At 39.8% G+C, this 15,803-nt stretch overlaps 1 protein-coding gene across 1 annotated transcript in view; it reads right to left on the bottom strand.

Annotated features, from left to right (window-relative positions):
• Positions 1 to 6,922: 6,922 nt before the first annotated feature.
• The window catches only part of KBTBD8 (kelch repeat and BTB domain containing 8), a 39,803-nt gene continuing 30,922 nt past the window's right edge, over positions 6,923 to 15,803 (bottom strand). Inside the window, exon 4 of the mRNA XM_073592199.1 lies at positions 6,923 to 10,556. Coding sequence (XP_073448300.1) covers positions 10,096 to 10,556 — 461 coding nt within the window. The 3' untranslated portion in view covers positions 6,923 to 10,095. The remainder of the gene's footprint in view (positions 10,557 to 15,803) is intronic.

Below are 15,803 nucleotides of genomic sequence, written 5' to 3'. Positions count from 1 at the left end.
GTTGGAAAGTTATTCAGATGTATTCACACCTGAAGAAGGGCGTTCACAATATAGCCCGAAACTGTTGTAATGGAATACTTGTGACTATTTTTTAGATGTTTTTGTAAATTCTGTTTTGCAAAATAAATTTTAAGTGCAGCAATCCATTTTTGATAGAATCTTTTTATATTATATACATACACACTTTTTTTCCCATATTTAGAATGTAAACTCAGACAAAGGAGTACAAAAAAAAAAAAAAAATCAAAACAATTTTTTATTATTGAAAAAAATTAAACAAAACATCAAGTAAAATGCTAGTGTGTGCAAGGATGGCAAAACACGGTAAAATAAGTTAACGGCCCCAAAATAAAAACAAAAATGTACCTGCACTACAGTACTTTTCAACATACCTGAGCACAGAACAGTACACAGAACTTGTTAAACTGCATTAAAATAATTCTTGGAGTGTAAAAAAAAAAAAAAAAAAAAAAAAAAAAAAAAAGATTAAAAACAGATCAAAAGTTAATAAAACTATATACACACCGGTAATGAAAAAGAAGCGAAGCCATCTAGTGTACATAGCAAAAGTTCACAAGAAATTCAGAAGAGATCTACTTATAGCAGTACAGGGAATCCGAAAGCAGAGATTTAAGAAGGACGTGTTCTGAATTTGAAATAGCTCATGGTAATAGATGGTAAAGACCAAACTATGAGGTGGTACATTGATGACAACATATCATAGGCTCAGAGAAAAGACCTGTATAGCAATTGCATATACTGTACCTGTATACATAGAAGTGTACGATGGACACCATAAAATTGAAGATTTCTCCACCCCCTCCCAAAAAAAAAAAAAAAAAAACACAATATTTTAGAAGACAGGCTTATTATATATCTTGGGATTCCCAACTTCATGCCATAATTCGTTACTGTCTTGGGAGTTTTAGGTATTCCTACCCACCTTTGTATTGCAATTCCTGTTACATGGTAAATAGAATCCTTCATAATGACCACAGCATGTGTGCAGACCGGGAACTCAGCACCCAGATCTCAGCAATTGAGACCAAGTAGTATAGAAAACCATCCAAGGGTTTAACCAAAATTTCAAAGGCCCACTTTGTTTTTCTACACAAACATTTTGTAGTTTCTAAGAGCAGAGCAATTAGACCTCTGAAGAAAGACTATTTATCTTAGAATAAAATTTTGTCTGTGTCCACCTTCCTTTAATATTGGCCATGAGCAGCCATGTTTCATTTGTTACTCTTTACTTGTTTTGCTTTTTTGAAATTCCCTTGCTCAGCTACACTATATAGCTATATTAAACACCCATCTATCACACCTCCAGCCCACACTATATGGACAAACTAATGTGAACGCCACTTCAAAATTGTGTTTTGGTGTTTGCAGTGAAGGGCACCATTTATGCCACAGCATACAAGAACAGGTTAGATAAATTGTGGACTTTGAACCTTGTGGCAACAGTTTGAAGAATACCCTTTTCTCTTCTAGCATGACTTTACTCTGTGCATAAAATCAAGCCCAAAAAGAGACATGGTTCAGCAGTTTGCCATGGAGGAACTCGAGTAGCCTGCAAAGAACCCTGACCTCAACCATACAAAACCCCATTGGAATGAATTGAAACCCTGGATTGCAAACGCCAGGTTCTCTTTTCCAGCATTAGTACCCAACCTCACAAAAATGCTTGTGGCTCAAAAGGCTAAAACTCCATCATAAAGTGTAGGGAGGATGTTATGGCCACAAAAGAGGCATTTCCATAATAACCCATTCCATGGTTTTGAATGGAATGTTCAACAAGCGGATATAGGCGTGAAGTTAAGATATGAAACATTTGGCCATATACAGTAGTGTAGGTCAGTGTTTCTCAACCAGTGTGCCATTTGGGTTCCTCTGGGGTGCCAGGAGCGCGTGACCTAGTTCGCACTGGATCAGAGATTAGAGGACTCTGTGGTAATGGGGGACTCTTTCATAGGGGTACTCTAATATGATGGGGGGGCTCATGTATGGGTGCGGTCTCATGTAAAAGGAGGGACTCTGACATGGTGGGGGCTTCGGATGTGATGGGACTCATCCTGTGAATTAACATCAAGGTGACTGCGTACATCCTCCAGGCTCAGGTTTCCCGTTCATAAGTAGCATTTACGCTATTTACAATTTAAACTAGGGTGCCCCAACTGAAAAAGTTTGAGAAACACTGGTGTAGGTTATGCTATAGAGAAGCCGCTGCCCATGCTTCCAAGCCTACTTTTTATTTATCATTTCTTTACAGAGACAACCATTGCTTCGAAACAGTTGTCTAAAAGTTTATGATATTGTCACAAATTTAAGATCCATCTACCCTTTTGTCAGATAGGTTGTCAAAGATCAGGAGTATGTCAAATTGCTGTATATACCATCAGCCTCTCAACCAATGAAAAACTAAGCAGAGCCTAACATTTTTATAAGGAGTCATACTGTAAAATAAAAAAAAAAAAAAAAAAAAAAAAAACACACACACAACAAATTCTACCACATGGATAAATGGCAATTGCCTATGCAAAAGGGAAAATTTTAAGACTTTGCTTGTAAAAAAACAACAATATGATGAAAGCGGTAAATCTGGCCATTATGGGTGCCTGGTGGCTACTTTTGAGACCAAGCCACTCAGGTCCAGTGTCATCACAACTGCATATGTATGGACAGCAATTATAGGATAAACTGATCACAAACACTCCAGACCAGCAATGGACAGATAAATACCTTTCTTAAACATTATGCTGATACAAAGGAAAAAAAAAAAAAAAAAAACGAAAGAACGTTATTTGCTACAAAAGTCTCAGCTGACAAAACATGAAATTCAAGTACAACTGGAGAGAACTAGTGGATGGAAGTAGACAATGAATAAATGAGATTGTCCAGAAGCAAAAATATTTTTTTGCCAAAACTGTACAAGCATTGGAGAATTTTTTTTTTTTTTTCCTTTAAGCAAGACACAGCATATCTTACAAGCATTACATCTTCTTTGTTTCAAAGAAATGCTGAAGGTTGCTTCCAAGAACTAGTAGCTACTTTGCAGATGCCACTAAACAGAGCAAAGGAAAAAAAAAAAAAAAAAAAGCCATTTTTTACACAACAAATACAGATAATTCAATATGCATATACAATGTTCAAAAGATAAAATAAAGCGATGAGGTATGCGATTTTTCAAGGCTCCACCCCCCCCCCCCCTTTATTTTTCACAGTATTATTTGTGCAAGATTTGGGAAAAAAAAAAAAAAAAAAAAAAGTTATGTACATACTATGAAGACTAAAATATTAGTGACGACTACTACTCTCACTGGAAATCTACTTTCTTAAAGCTGGGTCAGATTTGTGTATTTGACTATGGGGTTTTGTTTTTTTTCCCCCCCGGATTATGAATACCTGAGAGGCTGCAGTAAAAGTTCTCATGGATCTTCTTGTTATACATATCAGACTCAAAGTTCTTCCCGTAAGCAGAAAACTGTAAATCCACCCCTTTCCTGCCTGCTGTACATCACTCCAATGCTCTGAAATTGTTCCCCAAAGTCCACTGGAAACCAAGACTTCTGGGAATGCCATTCTTGTGGAACTCCCTATAGCCTTCACCCTTTCCTCCTGTTGACCCCGATGTCACTCCTGTATCCTGAAATTTGAGAGTCAAAAAAAGGGAGGAACCAGTGGGAGCAGCAGTGAGATCCAGGAAATCTACACCCCTGAAGGTTTGATTTAAAACAGACTTCAGGAATGATTTGACATCAAAGTTTCGGGGAAAATAAATGGGGAAGGTATTTACCTTCTTGTTTTTCCAGGAGAGAGCTCTGCTGGCTATAACTTGAATAGCAAGAGTCACTTTAAAAGCCCAACCCCAGACTAGTTTTATTCTCTTTGATAGACTGGGCAAAATTTCCCTTCATTTACATTCCCGGTGATGGGGCATCAAAAGGACAATGAAGTGCTGGAAAAATCCTTCCAATAAGGAGAGATAGTCAGCAATAAAACAAATTTAAGTGCTGAAAAGTTTTAAAGCCCTACTTCCAGCTCAATAACCTTATCAGAGTTAAAGCAGTTTAGCATTTGTCTTTCCTCTACATCTGTTGAATTTGCTCGTATGTACGCTGGGAATATTAGAGCTCTCACTATACATATGAATGCTCATATGCAAGCGCTGTAATTGTATCTCCTTTCCTTCAGGCCATTCACAAAAAACAGTCCCAGACTTCATTTTATGAATGGTTTACAGCACCTGCAGCACATAACATGCAAATAGCCCAGCGTACAACAGCAGTTGTACTAATACCCATGCATCAGAGCAGATTTGCAGGATGTAGCAGAAAGCTGACATAAGAGGTTGCTTTTGAGGAAAAGGAAAGTTTGATTGCTTTAAAACATGGAGGGGGGAAGAGAGGGAGGGGGGGGGGGGGGGGGGAGAGAGGGAGGGGGGGGGGGGGGGGAGAAGAGAGGGAGGGGGGGGGGGGGGGGGAGAAGAGAGGGAGGGGGGGGGGGGGGAGAAGAGAGGGAGGGGGGGGGGGGGAGAAGAGAGGGAGGGGGGGGGGAGAAGAGGGGGGGGGGGAGAAGAGAGGGAGGGGGGGGAGAAGAGAGGGAGGGGGGGGGGAGAAGAGAGGGAGGGGGGGGGAGAAGAGAGGGAGGGGGGGGGAGAAGAGAGGGAGGGGGGGGGGAGAAGAGAGGGAGGGGGGGGGAAGAGAGGGAGGGGGGGGGAAGAGAGGGAGGGGGGGGGAAGAGAGGGAGGGGGGGGGGAAGAGAGGGAGGGGGGGGGGAAGAGAGGGAGGGGGGGGGGAAGAGAGGGAGGGGGGGGGGGGGGGGAGAGAGGGGGGGGGGGGGGGAAGAGAGGAGGGGGGGGGGGGAAGAGAGGGAGGGAGGGGGGGGGAAGAGAGGGAGGGAGGGGGGGGGAAGAGAGGGAGGGAGGGGGGGGGGGGAAGAGAGGGAGGGAGGGGGGGGGGGGAAGAGAGGGAGGGAGGGGAAGAGAGGGATATGAGGTTTAAACACCGGACAGCAGTTCGACCCTTTCCCTATTCAATACAAATAAACACTTCTAGAGTTGGGCTTTCAGTTGCGCGGAGATCAATAAATGATATTTGGTACTGATAAACATAACAAAAAATTACTGCATTCTAGTCCAAAAATTCCAGGTTTTGTTTTCGAACAAGAGGGAGAAAAGTCATGAGTGAGACATTTCCAATCTGACAAGAACTCCCATTCCAGTCAAAAAAAAAAAAAAAAAAGTTTGACTTTAAAAATGAATCTAACAAAAGTTCCCAGTATGCTTCACACAAATCTTACAGGCCTCAGTCACTTGGGGATTCAGTTATATAACAGCAATGATTTCAGCAAGCTTCAAGTGGCTTCATTGTCCGCACAGGATTGCGTTTTTTTCCTAATAGCTCACATGTAACTGTGGATAGACTTCTTTCTGGCATCCTGTGTATTGAAAAGCAGTTGCTTCTCTGCTCTCCAGTCCCTGCATGTATTCTACACTCCAGGTGTGTGAAATACTTGCTCGGCTGCTCCGATTCCTCCTGCCTGCTCGTATGCAAGAGAAACACAGTGGCCAAAGGAAGCTAGTAGTCAACTTATCCAACCGGGTCAAATACTTGCAGTGTGGCTAGGGAGCAGAGAAGTGAGGCATTTTCAAAACTCAGGCTGCTAAAAAGTACATCCACTCTACTTTTACAGAGGGCCTACTTGGTAAAAGGCATACCTGCTGATGGGGTCAGTTTTAAAGCACCATTTAGCTCCACTTTTAAACAAGCTGCTAGCAGACTTCAGTAGTTTTTCAACACGCTTCAAGTAGTTCTGAACCCTACTGGAGCCAAACTAGCAGCATGTTTAAAGCACTAACATTAGGATTTATGGTTACCTTCTCATTCTGGAGGAGATTTATGCTTTAAAAGCATCCTCTCTCAACCAGGGTTCTGAAACCATTTAAAAAGGTTTACCTACTAGGAGGTTGGTTTAGCTGAGGAAAGGGGCATGACCTGCAAAACTTGTCAGCCTTCCAATGATACAGCTGAAGTGTATCCGTTACATACTTGCCATTTTATCTGCTTGTGAGAATCCGTTTGTCTTTGTGGATTTAATAAATTTGCGTACGTGTTTTTTGCAGGGTTCTGTGGAACTCTGGGCTTCTTCCAGAAGCTGCCAAGTGTTCCTTGAGAAGAGAGCAGTGGCAGATTGCGCTCCCTACACTGACCACAAATTAAAGGGCCATTTCTACACTGACCATTAATGGTAATTGTTTCATTTTATTTAAAATGCTCTAGAACCTACTGAGCATGGTTATGTACCATGAGCTATTGGTCTAATACTTTTAGTGGGAATTCCTCTGAGATCTGAAAACTATTTCAGGGGGTCCTCTTCATGATAAAAAGGCTTCAACAAAGCTACTCAAAAAACTTTACAAAAGCCTGCTGTACACACTGCTCTTATACAATTTAAAGTCCATATGAACAAGGCATTACAGAGACCATGGACTAGAATAACAAAGCTTCTTATTTTTTTATGGCTACATGCTATGCACACACGATATTTACAGAAAAAAAAAAAAAAAACCACACCTTTACATTAGAGCTGCACGATTCTGCCTAAAATGAGAATCACTATTTTTTTTGCTTAGAATAAAGATCACGATTCTTGCGGTGTAACATCTTTCACATTATACAAAAAATTGTTGGGGGTCTTTAAGTGGTTAAATTGACCTCATTTACTGACAGAAGTTGATTCCTTTGATCTAAAAGAACCAAATGCCACAATGTTTCTCTTTATCTCCATCTCTTTATGTTATGAGAAACTTGGCAGGCTGCCCGTTTTTTTTTTTTTATATGACCGCTACCGGCTTGAGCAGAGAACGCTCTGCACTGAATCGAGGAAATGATTAAAAATCGGGAGGGGGGGTGGGGGGGGGGGGGAGGGGTGTAGAATCGCGATCTAGATTCTTTAGCGATTAATCACGCAGCTCTGCTTTACATTTTTCTGTAAGATATGGGCAATAACTACTGAAGACACTAAACTGAGTGCAACGATTAAAGCACTACCATCCAAGTTAGTGTTATATATTTTCCAGCAAATATATTGATATAAATCTAAGAATCTGAAACATAAATAAAATAAAAATATATATTTAACATCTTAAAAATGGTATGCAGAACCAAGACACTATAAAATTGTGCCATGTACAAAGATTGTAATAAACCTATTTAAAGTGATTTTTAAGGCCATGTGTGAAAGATTAAAATTAAGGATTATTTTTGTTTTAGGATTCAGTAGGTACAATACAAAATGCATCAATTTGGAAGAATAGATCTTCTATGAGTAGTTCCAAAAGTTTTGATCCTTTAATACAGAACCAGAATGGCCCAAATTATTTGAGCTACATGGAATACTCGCCTACTCTGGCAAAGACCGGATGGCAATGTCAAACATACCATAGCATCCAATAGGACAGGATAGGCTTGTATATATGACAACATTGGAAAGTATTTTTTCCTACAAAAAATAAAAGCCAACTGCTACGAAGCTTTATCGGTATAATTACTTCACATTTACTCCAAGAAATGGACAGCATGTCAATCAAAAACAGACCTGACCTACCTAATCAGTGGATAAACTTCCATTGCAGATGGTCTGATTGGCAGAACACCATTACAAAGTGGATGTGGGTTCTCCGCATCCTATTCGCAATAGGAGATTTTGACCAGCTCTCTATGGAGCCGGTTCACATATCTCCGATGCAAACTTGCATAGGAGCCCTGTGCGTCTTTTGATCTGTTTCAGGTCCAAATTCAGCCAGAAATGTGTGCTGAAATTGGACCTGAAATGGTGAACCAGGACACACCGCACCCCTGCTGTGAGCCGCATGCGGCAATAGTGTGAACTCAACTCCCTATACAACTCAGCTGCATATGTGCAAATAGAACCACATGCACAAATATTTTTGGAGTAAAGGATGGATGAGAGAACTATGTAGGTTTAGAATTTACAATACTTAAATCTTGGAGCGTCAGCAGTTTAGTATGTTTCCAAGTGTGCACATGCAGCTTCAAATCTATTCTGCCAATAGAATCTTAAATCTATTTTACAAAAGGAAACACATTTTGGGGTTAAATATCCTAGATTTGGTCTTCTAGTTTTTGTTACAAAGATAGCACCATTGAAATACAAAAATTAAAGCATGTGAACAAATAAAAACCCGCTCTAAAAAACGTGCTTTTTTAACAAATTAGAAATGAAATATATAGTAATCTATACAAGATAAAAATCAAATACTGAAGGAAGCATTAAAAACAGCCAAAAAGGAGGGAAAAAAAAAAAAAAAAAAAAAAAAAAAAAAAAAAAAAAAAGGGGGTGGGGGGCGGGGTGAGAGTATACAATATGCATTGCAGCCTCTAAGACGATGGAAGATTACAGTACGTTGTGAGCTGTAAGGGAGTAAGGACAGTAGGACAGAAAACAAATCTCTAGTGTTTCACAACAAATGCATTCATTTTCTAAGTTAAACAAAAAGAGGGAGGGAAAGACACAAAGCCTAGTGATATTGCCTCACATATTACCCGTAATTAGTCTTCAAACTTTAAAAGATGCAGTACCACTTCGACGCATTGTGCCATGGTGTAGCAATGAAGGCACTCCGAGATAGACCATCTCCGACATCATACAAAAGGATTTTTAATATATGATGTAGGAGACAGTATTTACTGCTTTCATTCAACAGCAAACCTCCCAGGACTACTAATGGGGCAGCAAAGAATTTCACCACCTTTTGTGGTCAAGTCAAAAAGTTGACGAAGATAGTACATTATCACCAAAAACTCCAAAACTAGATTACTCATGTTATGTAAACAGGAGTCCTCCCCAAAACCACTGGTTAGTTTTTTAGCAGATGCTGGTGGACTAGGTCACCTATTGCATCAAAGAAATACCATTGGATATAATGAAAAAAAAAAAAAGTATCCATCAAATACAAAATGTGGATCAAACCATGATCTGGAAAGGAAGCTTTATACCTGCCTATCCTGCTGCACCATTACCTCAATCTTCGCTCTCTTGTCGATTAAGGGCCTCCCTATATAAGTGTCCCCCACAGTGTGCTGTGGTTTGTTCTCCCAGCCCCTACTTCAGGAAAAAGCAGTGATATAGCGGTCAGATGACGAAACCACAGTGCAGGTGTATACAGGCATCGGCAGACAACCCCAGAAGTGTTAAGATTCTGAAGGCAGCCGTAAAGCCCTTGAACAGAGCAAATAAGAGGAATGGACTGTGGAATAGGAAAGTATAAAGTCTCTTTTGCAGGTGGTACTTGGTTTCATTTTGTTAACCCAATGATGGAGTAGTTTTTATTATTTTTTATCTTTATTGGACTATGGCAGGGGGAAACCACTGAATCTGCTACTCCAGGACACAAAGGCCTACTTCTCAAACTTAGCAAGTTAAATATAATTTTTTTTAAATTTAGACCACCGCAAATCAATGGAACTAGGAATTCAGGTGTACTAACGTAGCCAACAGAAATCCACCAACGGTCAGCAGGGCAATTAAACCAGCTGGCATCGGTCCAAACTAAAGCAGCAGTTTTGGTTGGTCTAATCCAATACTAGAATGAAAACAAACTACTGCCCTCCAAAAAAATAAAATAAACTCTTGTGTTAGTTGTCCAAAAAGGTAGAACATGCGAGCCAACTGAAGTTCTTGGTTTTTATCATTCCTTGCAGCTTTGCTCATTCTAGTGCATAGATGTCTTGGTTCCTCTAAAGCAAATTAATAACTTTAAAAACAATCTGTACCTACAAAAACACAATGGAGTAACTGGATTAAAATGTACGCCGTGAAAACAATGCCGATAATTGCACTTTGTAAACTCAGGTTTCACTGAATAAAAACAGTGGCAAGAAAACTTAGAGTAGCTGTACCCCTTCACCAACTCATACTGCAACCTCGAAAAAGCACCCATCCACAAATACAGAAAGAAAAAAAAAACTGTCCACTTTTTAAACATTAAATACTGACAATTTTTTCTTTTTTTTTTTCTCATTTGAGTTTTTTTCTTCCCATTTCCAATGGCCGCACAGAAAAGCCGTTTATAGTCTACAAAACTTTTTGAAGACACTGGGGATAAAGTTTTGCAACTGCACATTCAAAGTGGCGGCCCAAATCCCATAACCTCTCAGGTGTTTCGTAGATTTTAATCCAACTGTCAGTCACTTCGTCATACCGGTACAGGGAATTTTTTCGACTGGTTCGGAAAACAAACTCCTCTACGCTTACTTGGGTTGCACGGACGAATAAGTGGAGTCTACCCTTCGTGAACAAAAGTTTAATGTACGGGTTTGAAGACTGTTCACATGGAAGATCGTTCTTTTGAGTCCACCGATTCTGCTCGATGTCGTAAGCCTCCACAGTTAGCACCCGCTGGTTGTCCTGGACTCCAGCTACATAGTAGATGTTATCCTTGTACACAGCTGCCATGCCTTGAGATCTAGGCACACTCATGGGAGTCAAGTGACACCAATAATCTTTTGGAGGATCATAGCACAGAAATGTATTTTCTGTAGAACAAAAAAAAAAAAAAAAAAAAAAAAAAAATAAAATATGAGAAAGGCAATATTTTAGAAAGACATACACACACATACATATAGGATGTAAGTTCAAACCATGATTAGTGTCATTTTTGCTGAACAGAGTACATAGAAACTTATATGGATGTTCCAAGTTATCCACAATTGGTTACTGCAGTCTTCCAGATATGAGCATTCCTAAAAACATTAATTTGCTTTCAGAATGCAACAGAACGTGATGGTAAATCTTCCAGTGGGGACACCCGTTCCAGTGTTCCTCATTTAGGACAGAAAATTATGAGAAATCCTTCCCAATAGGACACAACAGCAAAAATAAAAAACAAACAACAGAAGTTTAAAATGTCCAAGATTACAAGACCAAAATGTTTTTAACCTGCCCTGAAGGATTCTTTTAATAATTGAGCGCAAACAGCATGAAAGAATCCAATCGAATTAAAAAAAATAAAATAATAAATATTATGTCACACGTAAATGGATTTAGATCAAACACTTTATTACTACACAAAAAGATAACCCAAGGAATACAAAATGCAGTTTTTAAATGAGGAATTAATGGGAAGAAAGCTGTCCAAAGCTGCTTGGCCCTATGTGAAAAAGTAATTATCCCCAAAACCTAATAACTGGTTGTGGCACTCGAGCATTTGCGATAAAAGGCAATAAAAAAGTCTTTCATAGGGCTGAAACAAATTGATTAATCGACAACTAATCGATTATGAAGTCAATTAATCGGCCAGTAACATAAAGGGGTTAAAAAAACTAAAACGAGCCTTTTATACTACAAAAAGAGCAAATAATCGTTACTGTATATATAATGTAAATATTACTTTCACAGTTCTACAGTAAAATAAATGAACCCCTTACAGTAGTGATTATCTGCTTTTTTTGTACAATAAAGGGCTAATTTTAGTTTTTTTTAACCCCAGTAAGTTACCAAACGTCATAGACCTGGTTCACAGCTATGTGTTTTTTGCAGAAACTCACTACAGTTCATTTACATGGTTTCCTATGGGACACCGTCACATCTATGTTTTTTTCAGCCGCTGCATATTTAGAAAGGGTGAGAGAATTTTTTTTTTTTGGTTCAATATAAGTCAATGGAGAAGCTGCAGAAAAGTATGTAATGCATTTTTGCAGCAATTTGTGTTTTTTAATCTGCCCAACAACAGATTAGCCAAAAAAAAAAAAATCATGTGCGTAAAAATCAAAAATGCACTGCAGAAACAGAGCAAAAGCAAACCACATAGGTGTGTACCAAGCCTTATGCTGGCCACACGGATCAATTTTCAGACGGGAATATTCAGACAAAAAATCTTTGTACATTTGCTGAATGAAAAAATGTTTGAAACTTACACTTGTTTTTAAAATGAATTTAATTTCTGAACGAAAACCACATATACTGTCTGAAAATTCCTTTGACCAAGAAGTTTTCTATTTCCAAATTTTCCCGTCACTGTGGTTGAAAATGAACGCCGTTTTGACCCCACTAATGATTAGAGAAATTGAACAAACTTTCTTAAAATTAATTTTTTCTTCAAGGAAGCCTTTTTAAAAAAAAAAAAAAAAAAAAAAAAATGGATCAGAGTCTGATAATATTTACCAGATTCACCCTTAAATGTACTACTAGAGGATATACACACACCCCATCTCTCCTCTAATATTATATCTTATTCTCAGAGTGGATTAGATATTTTGCTCTTTAAGCATTTAGTTGGTCATTTATATTTATCACTGCATAGAGATATTAAAGAATAAAATTGGCTTTTTTTTTTAAACTTTACATATTAACTAAATTATACACCACACTTTTAAGGTTATTAACTGATTAATCGAAACAATCGGCCAACTAATCGATTATGAAAATAATAGTTATTTGCAGCCCTAGTCTTTCACACATCACTGTGGCGGAATTTAAGGCTCCATGTACACTAGCAGCTCCTAAAATTGTTTAGGAACTTTTGGCATTTTTTTTTTCCAAAGCTCCTAAACTCAAATCTATAAAAGCCTGTGGGGTTTATTTACTAAAGGCAAATGCACTTTGCACTACAAGTGCACTGTAAATCTGAGGGGGGCCATGCGAGAAAAACGCATTTTTGTTTGTACATGATAGAAATTAGCAGAGCTTTCCCTCATTTCAGATCTTCCCCTCAGATCTACAGCGACTGCACTTCCAAGTGCACTTGCAGTGCAAAGTGGATTTGCCTATAGTAAATCAACCTCTATGTGTCCATGTACACATAGGCTTTTAGGATCATTTAGGAGCTGCTGAGGTTAGAGGAGGTTCAAACACCCCTAACCTCTCTTGAGCGTGGAAGAATCATGTTCAGCATAGGAAAGTTTTGCCCGCCGGGGGCAAAGTTGTGCTACAATCACGGCACGATTTTTTGCCACGTTTGCCACGTTCCCATGGCCAAAGTAGTTCAAGTGTACATGAAGCCTTAGCCAACTCTTCTTCGCAGAATTGTTTTAATTCAGCCAGGAGTTGAGTGTTCGAGCATAAATGGCCTATTTAACCACTTGCCGACAGCTCCTGTACATACGGCAGGTTGGCTCTCCTACTCAAAATTGCCATATATGTATGGCGGCTCCTTTAAAAACCATAGCAGGCGCGGACCCGACGCATGGCCGGTGGGCGTGATCGGCGCCGGCCACCCGCGATCATGGGCATGAGAGCCAGAACAGGGATTTGTGTGTGTAAACACAAATCCTCGTTCTGACAGGAAAGTAGACAAATCTGCTGTTTGCAGTAATTGCAAACAGCGACATGTCTCCTCCCCCAGTCAAAAACACATTTAACCCCCTTGATCATTCCCTAGTGTTAACCCCTTCCCTGCCAGTGACATTTTTATAGAACTGATCGCTCTATAAAATGTCAATGGTCCCAAAAATGTGTCAAGCGTCCGATCTGTATGCTGCAATCCAAAACAAAACAAAACGCAGATCACCGATAGATATATCTCTCTCACATACCACCAAAACAAAGCTCTATTTGGGGGGGGGGGGGGGGGGGGGGCAATTTTGTTTGGGTACATCGCACAACAGCGCGTCTGTTAAATCGAAGCAGTGCCGTATCGCAAAAAGTGGCCTGGTCATTAGGGGGGCAAATCCTTCCGGGGCTGAAGTGGTTAAGGTCATGCGACAGCAACTCAATCGTATTTAAGTCCAGACTTTGCCTAGGCCACTCCAAAACCTAAATTTTTTTTTTTTAGAGCCATAGAGGTGGACTTGGTGCGTTTTAGATCATGTTCCTGCTGCATAATCCAAGTCTGCTGGAGCTCAAGAACTGATGGCCGAACATTCTTTGAGATTTTCTGGTAAAGCGCAGAATTCATGGTTTCATCAATTATGGAAAGTCATCCAGGTCCTGAAGCTGCAAAGTAGCCCCAGACCATTACATTATCATCCATATGTTTGGCTGTTGGTATGATTTTTATGAAATTCTGTGTTAGTTTTATGCCAATGTCACACAATTACCATTTTACATATGGCCAGGCAGGTCTGGACAGCTTTTTCCCCTAATGAAATCATTTAAAAACCTGCATCTTGTATTTACTTAGGTTATCTTTGTGTAATATCATTTGTTTGATGATCTGAATCATTTAAGTGACACAAATTAGCAAGAAGAAAAAAAAAAAAAAAAAAAAAAAAAAAAAAAAAAAAAAGGAAGGGGGGGGGGTGGGGGGGGGGGGGGGGGGGGAATTAGGCTTGTTCAAATCCCAGTTCAAACCCTTGTGAGTGAGCCCACCAGGAAGCCATCACTGTACTGGGTCAAGCATCTGCGGCATTCCCTGCTTAATACATGCCCCTTAAAAGGACTATCCCGGTAGAGGTGAAAGCTTCCTAGAGGGCTCACTCATGTGGTTTGGGCTAGGATCTGGCCATGCCCAAATGCATCCCTACATATAACCATAAAAAGGAAAAAAAAGGTTACTTACAAACAGTTCCAGCAATCATAAAATATAAATCTCATTCACATGTGAAGCTGAACTCAAGTTATATAAAATACACACACTTACAGTACAGGAGGACTGGACATTCAGGAAATAAATAAAGGGGGGGGGGGGGTAGGCCAGTGTAGGATAACCCTTCTACAAATAGCATGTCTCAGTTTTGTGGCAAAGTAGTACAAAGAGCATTGTCAAACACAGAAAAGTGAGAACAAAATCCTATTTTCCTACTTATCCATTGAGGTACACAGAAGTAATATTCGTCCCTTAAGAAAAAAAAACAAAAAAAAAAAAACACACCACACCCCACAACTAGGGACTGCCTGTACCCAAAGAATCGCTGGAAGGCCTTACGCTCAAAACTGTCATCAGATGAGACCTCAATGTCCCCCTAGTAGAACTTAGAGAATGTTTGCACAAACACCCAGGTGAAAGATTTGGGAAACAATGGCTTGATGATGTAAGGCCCAAGAAGCACTCACAGATCTGGTATATATTAGTGTGCCTTGTCAGGGACCGGTGAACCTGACTCGAGACCATAAAATTGCACAATGGTCTTCCTGAGCTACATTAGAGATGTATTGAAAAGTCCCAGAGTGCAAGGATAAACAATCAAAACAGAGTAGGAAGGGAACAACTTTGGCCCTAAAGTGCCAATAGCCAGATGCTGGTCCAGACCCGGTTGTAGAAAGAAGGCAATAAGGCTAGCCATATATTATACAATCGTCTTGTACAATTTGCCTTTAGATTTACCAAAACCACAATAGATCAAACCTAAACACTTTCAATATGTATGCAATCAGGCAGGCCCCTGCATTACATAGTTGAAGGTAAATCTAAAGAAAATTGAATATAATAATAAAAAAAATAAATAAATTGTATAAAATGTATGGCCAGCTTTAATCTCACAAAGCAACTTCTGGGGTGGAAGCCCCAAGGCAAACACCAAGTGACATAAGCCTAGAAAAGTCAATCACCAGAAATGAAAGAAGACTTCCCACCTATGAGCATTGTGGGAATCAGACACAGATGTCCAATCACTCAGACTCTGGGCTTCAACAGCCATTCAGTTAAAGCAGGATGGTAAAAAGATCTTAAAGTGGCAGAGCCCATGGAGGGTCTGCCAGGACTCTCTTATCAGGTTGGTGTACCACATCCACCTGGGCCAGTCCAGAGCAATGAGGATAAAACAGAATGACCTCCATTTTTATCCAGGAGGCTAGGAAGACATTCCAGGGGAGAAAGAGGTGGGGAGTACTTAGGATTCTAGGAT

This window comes from Aquarana catesbeiana, linkage group LG07 (genome assembly GCF_042186555.1).
Source record: "Aquarana catesbeiana isolate 2022-GZ linkage group LG07, ASM4218655v1, whole genome shotgun sequence".
Taxonomy (NCBI): Eukaryota; Metazoa; Chordata; class Amphibia; order Anura; family Ranidae; genus Aquarana; species Aquarana catesbeiana.
Note: the sequence above shows the minus strand (reverse complement) of the source record. Positions and strands in the feature narration are given on the sequence as shown.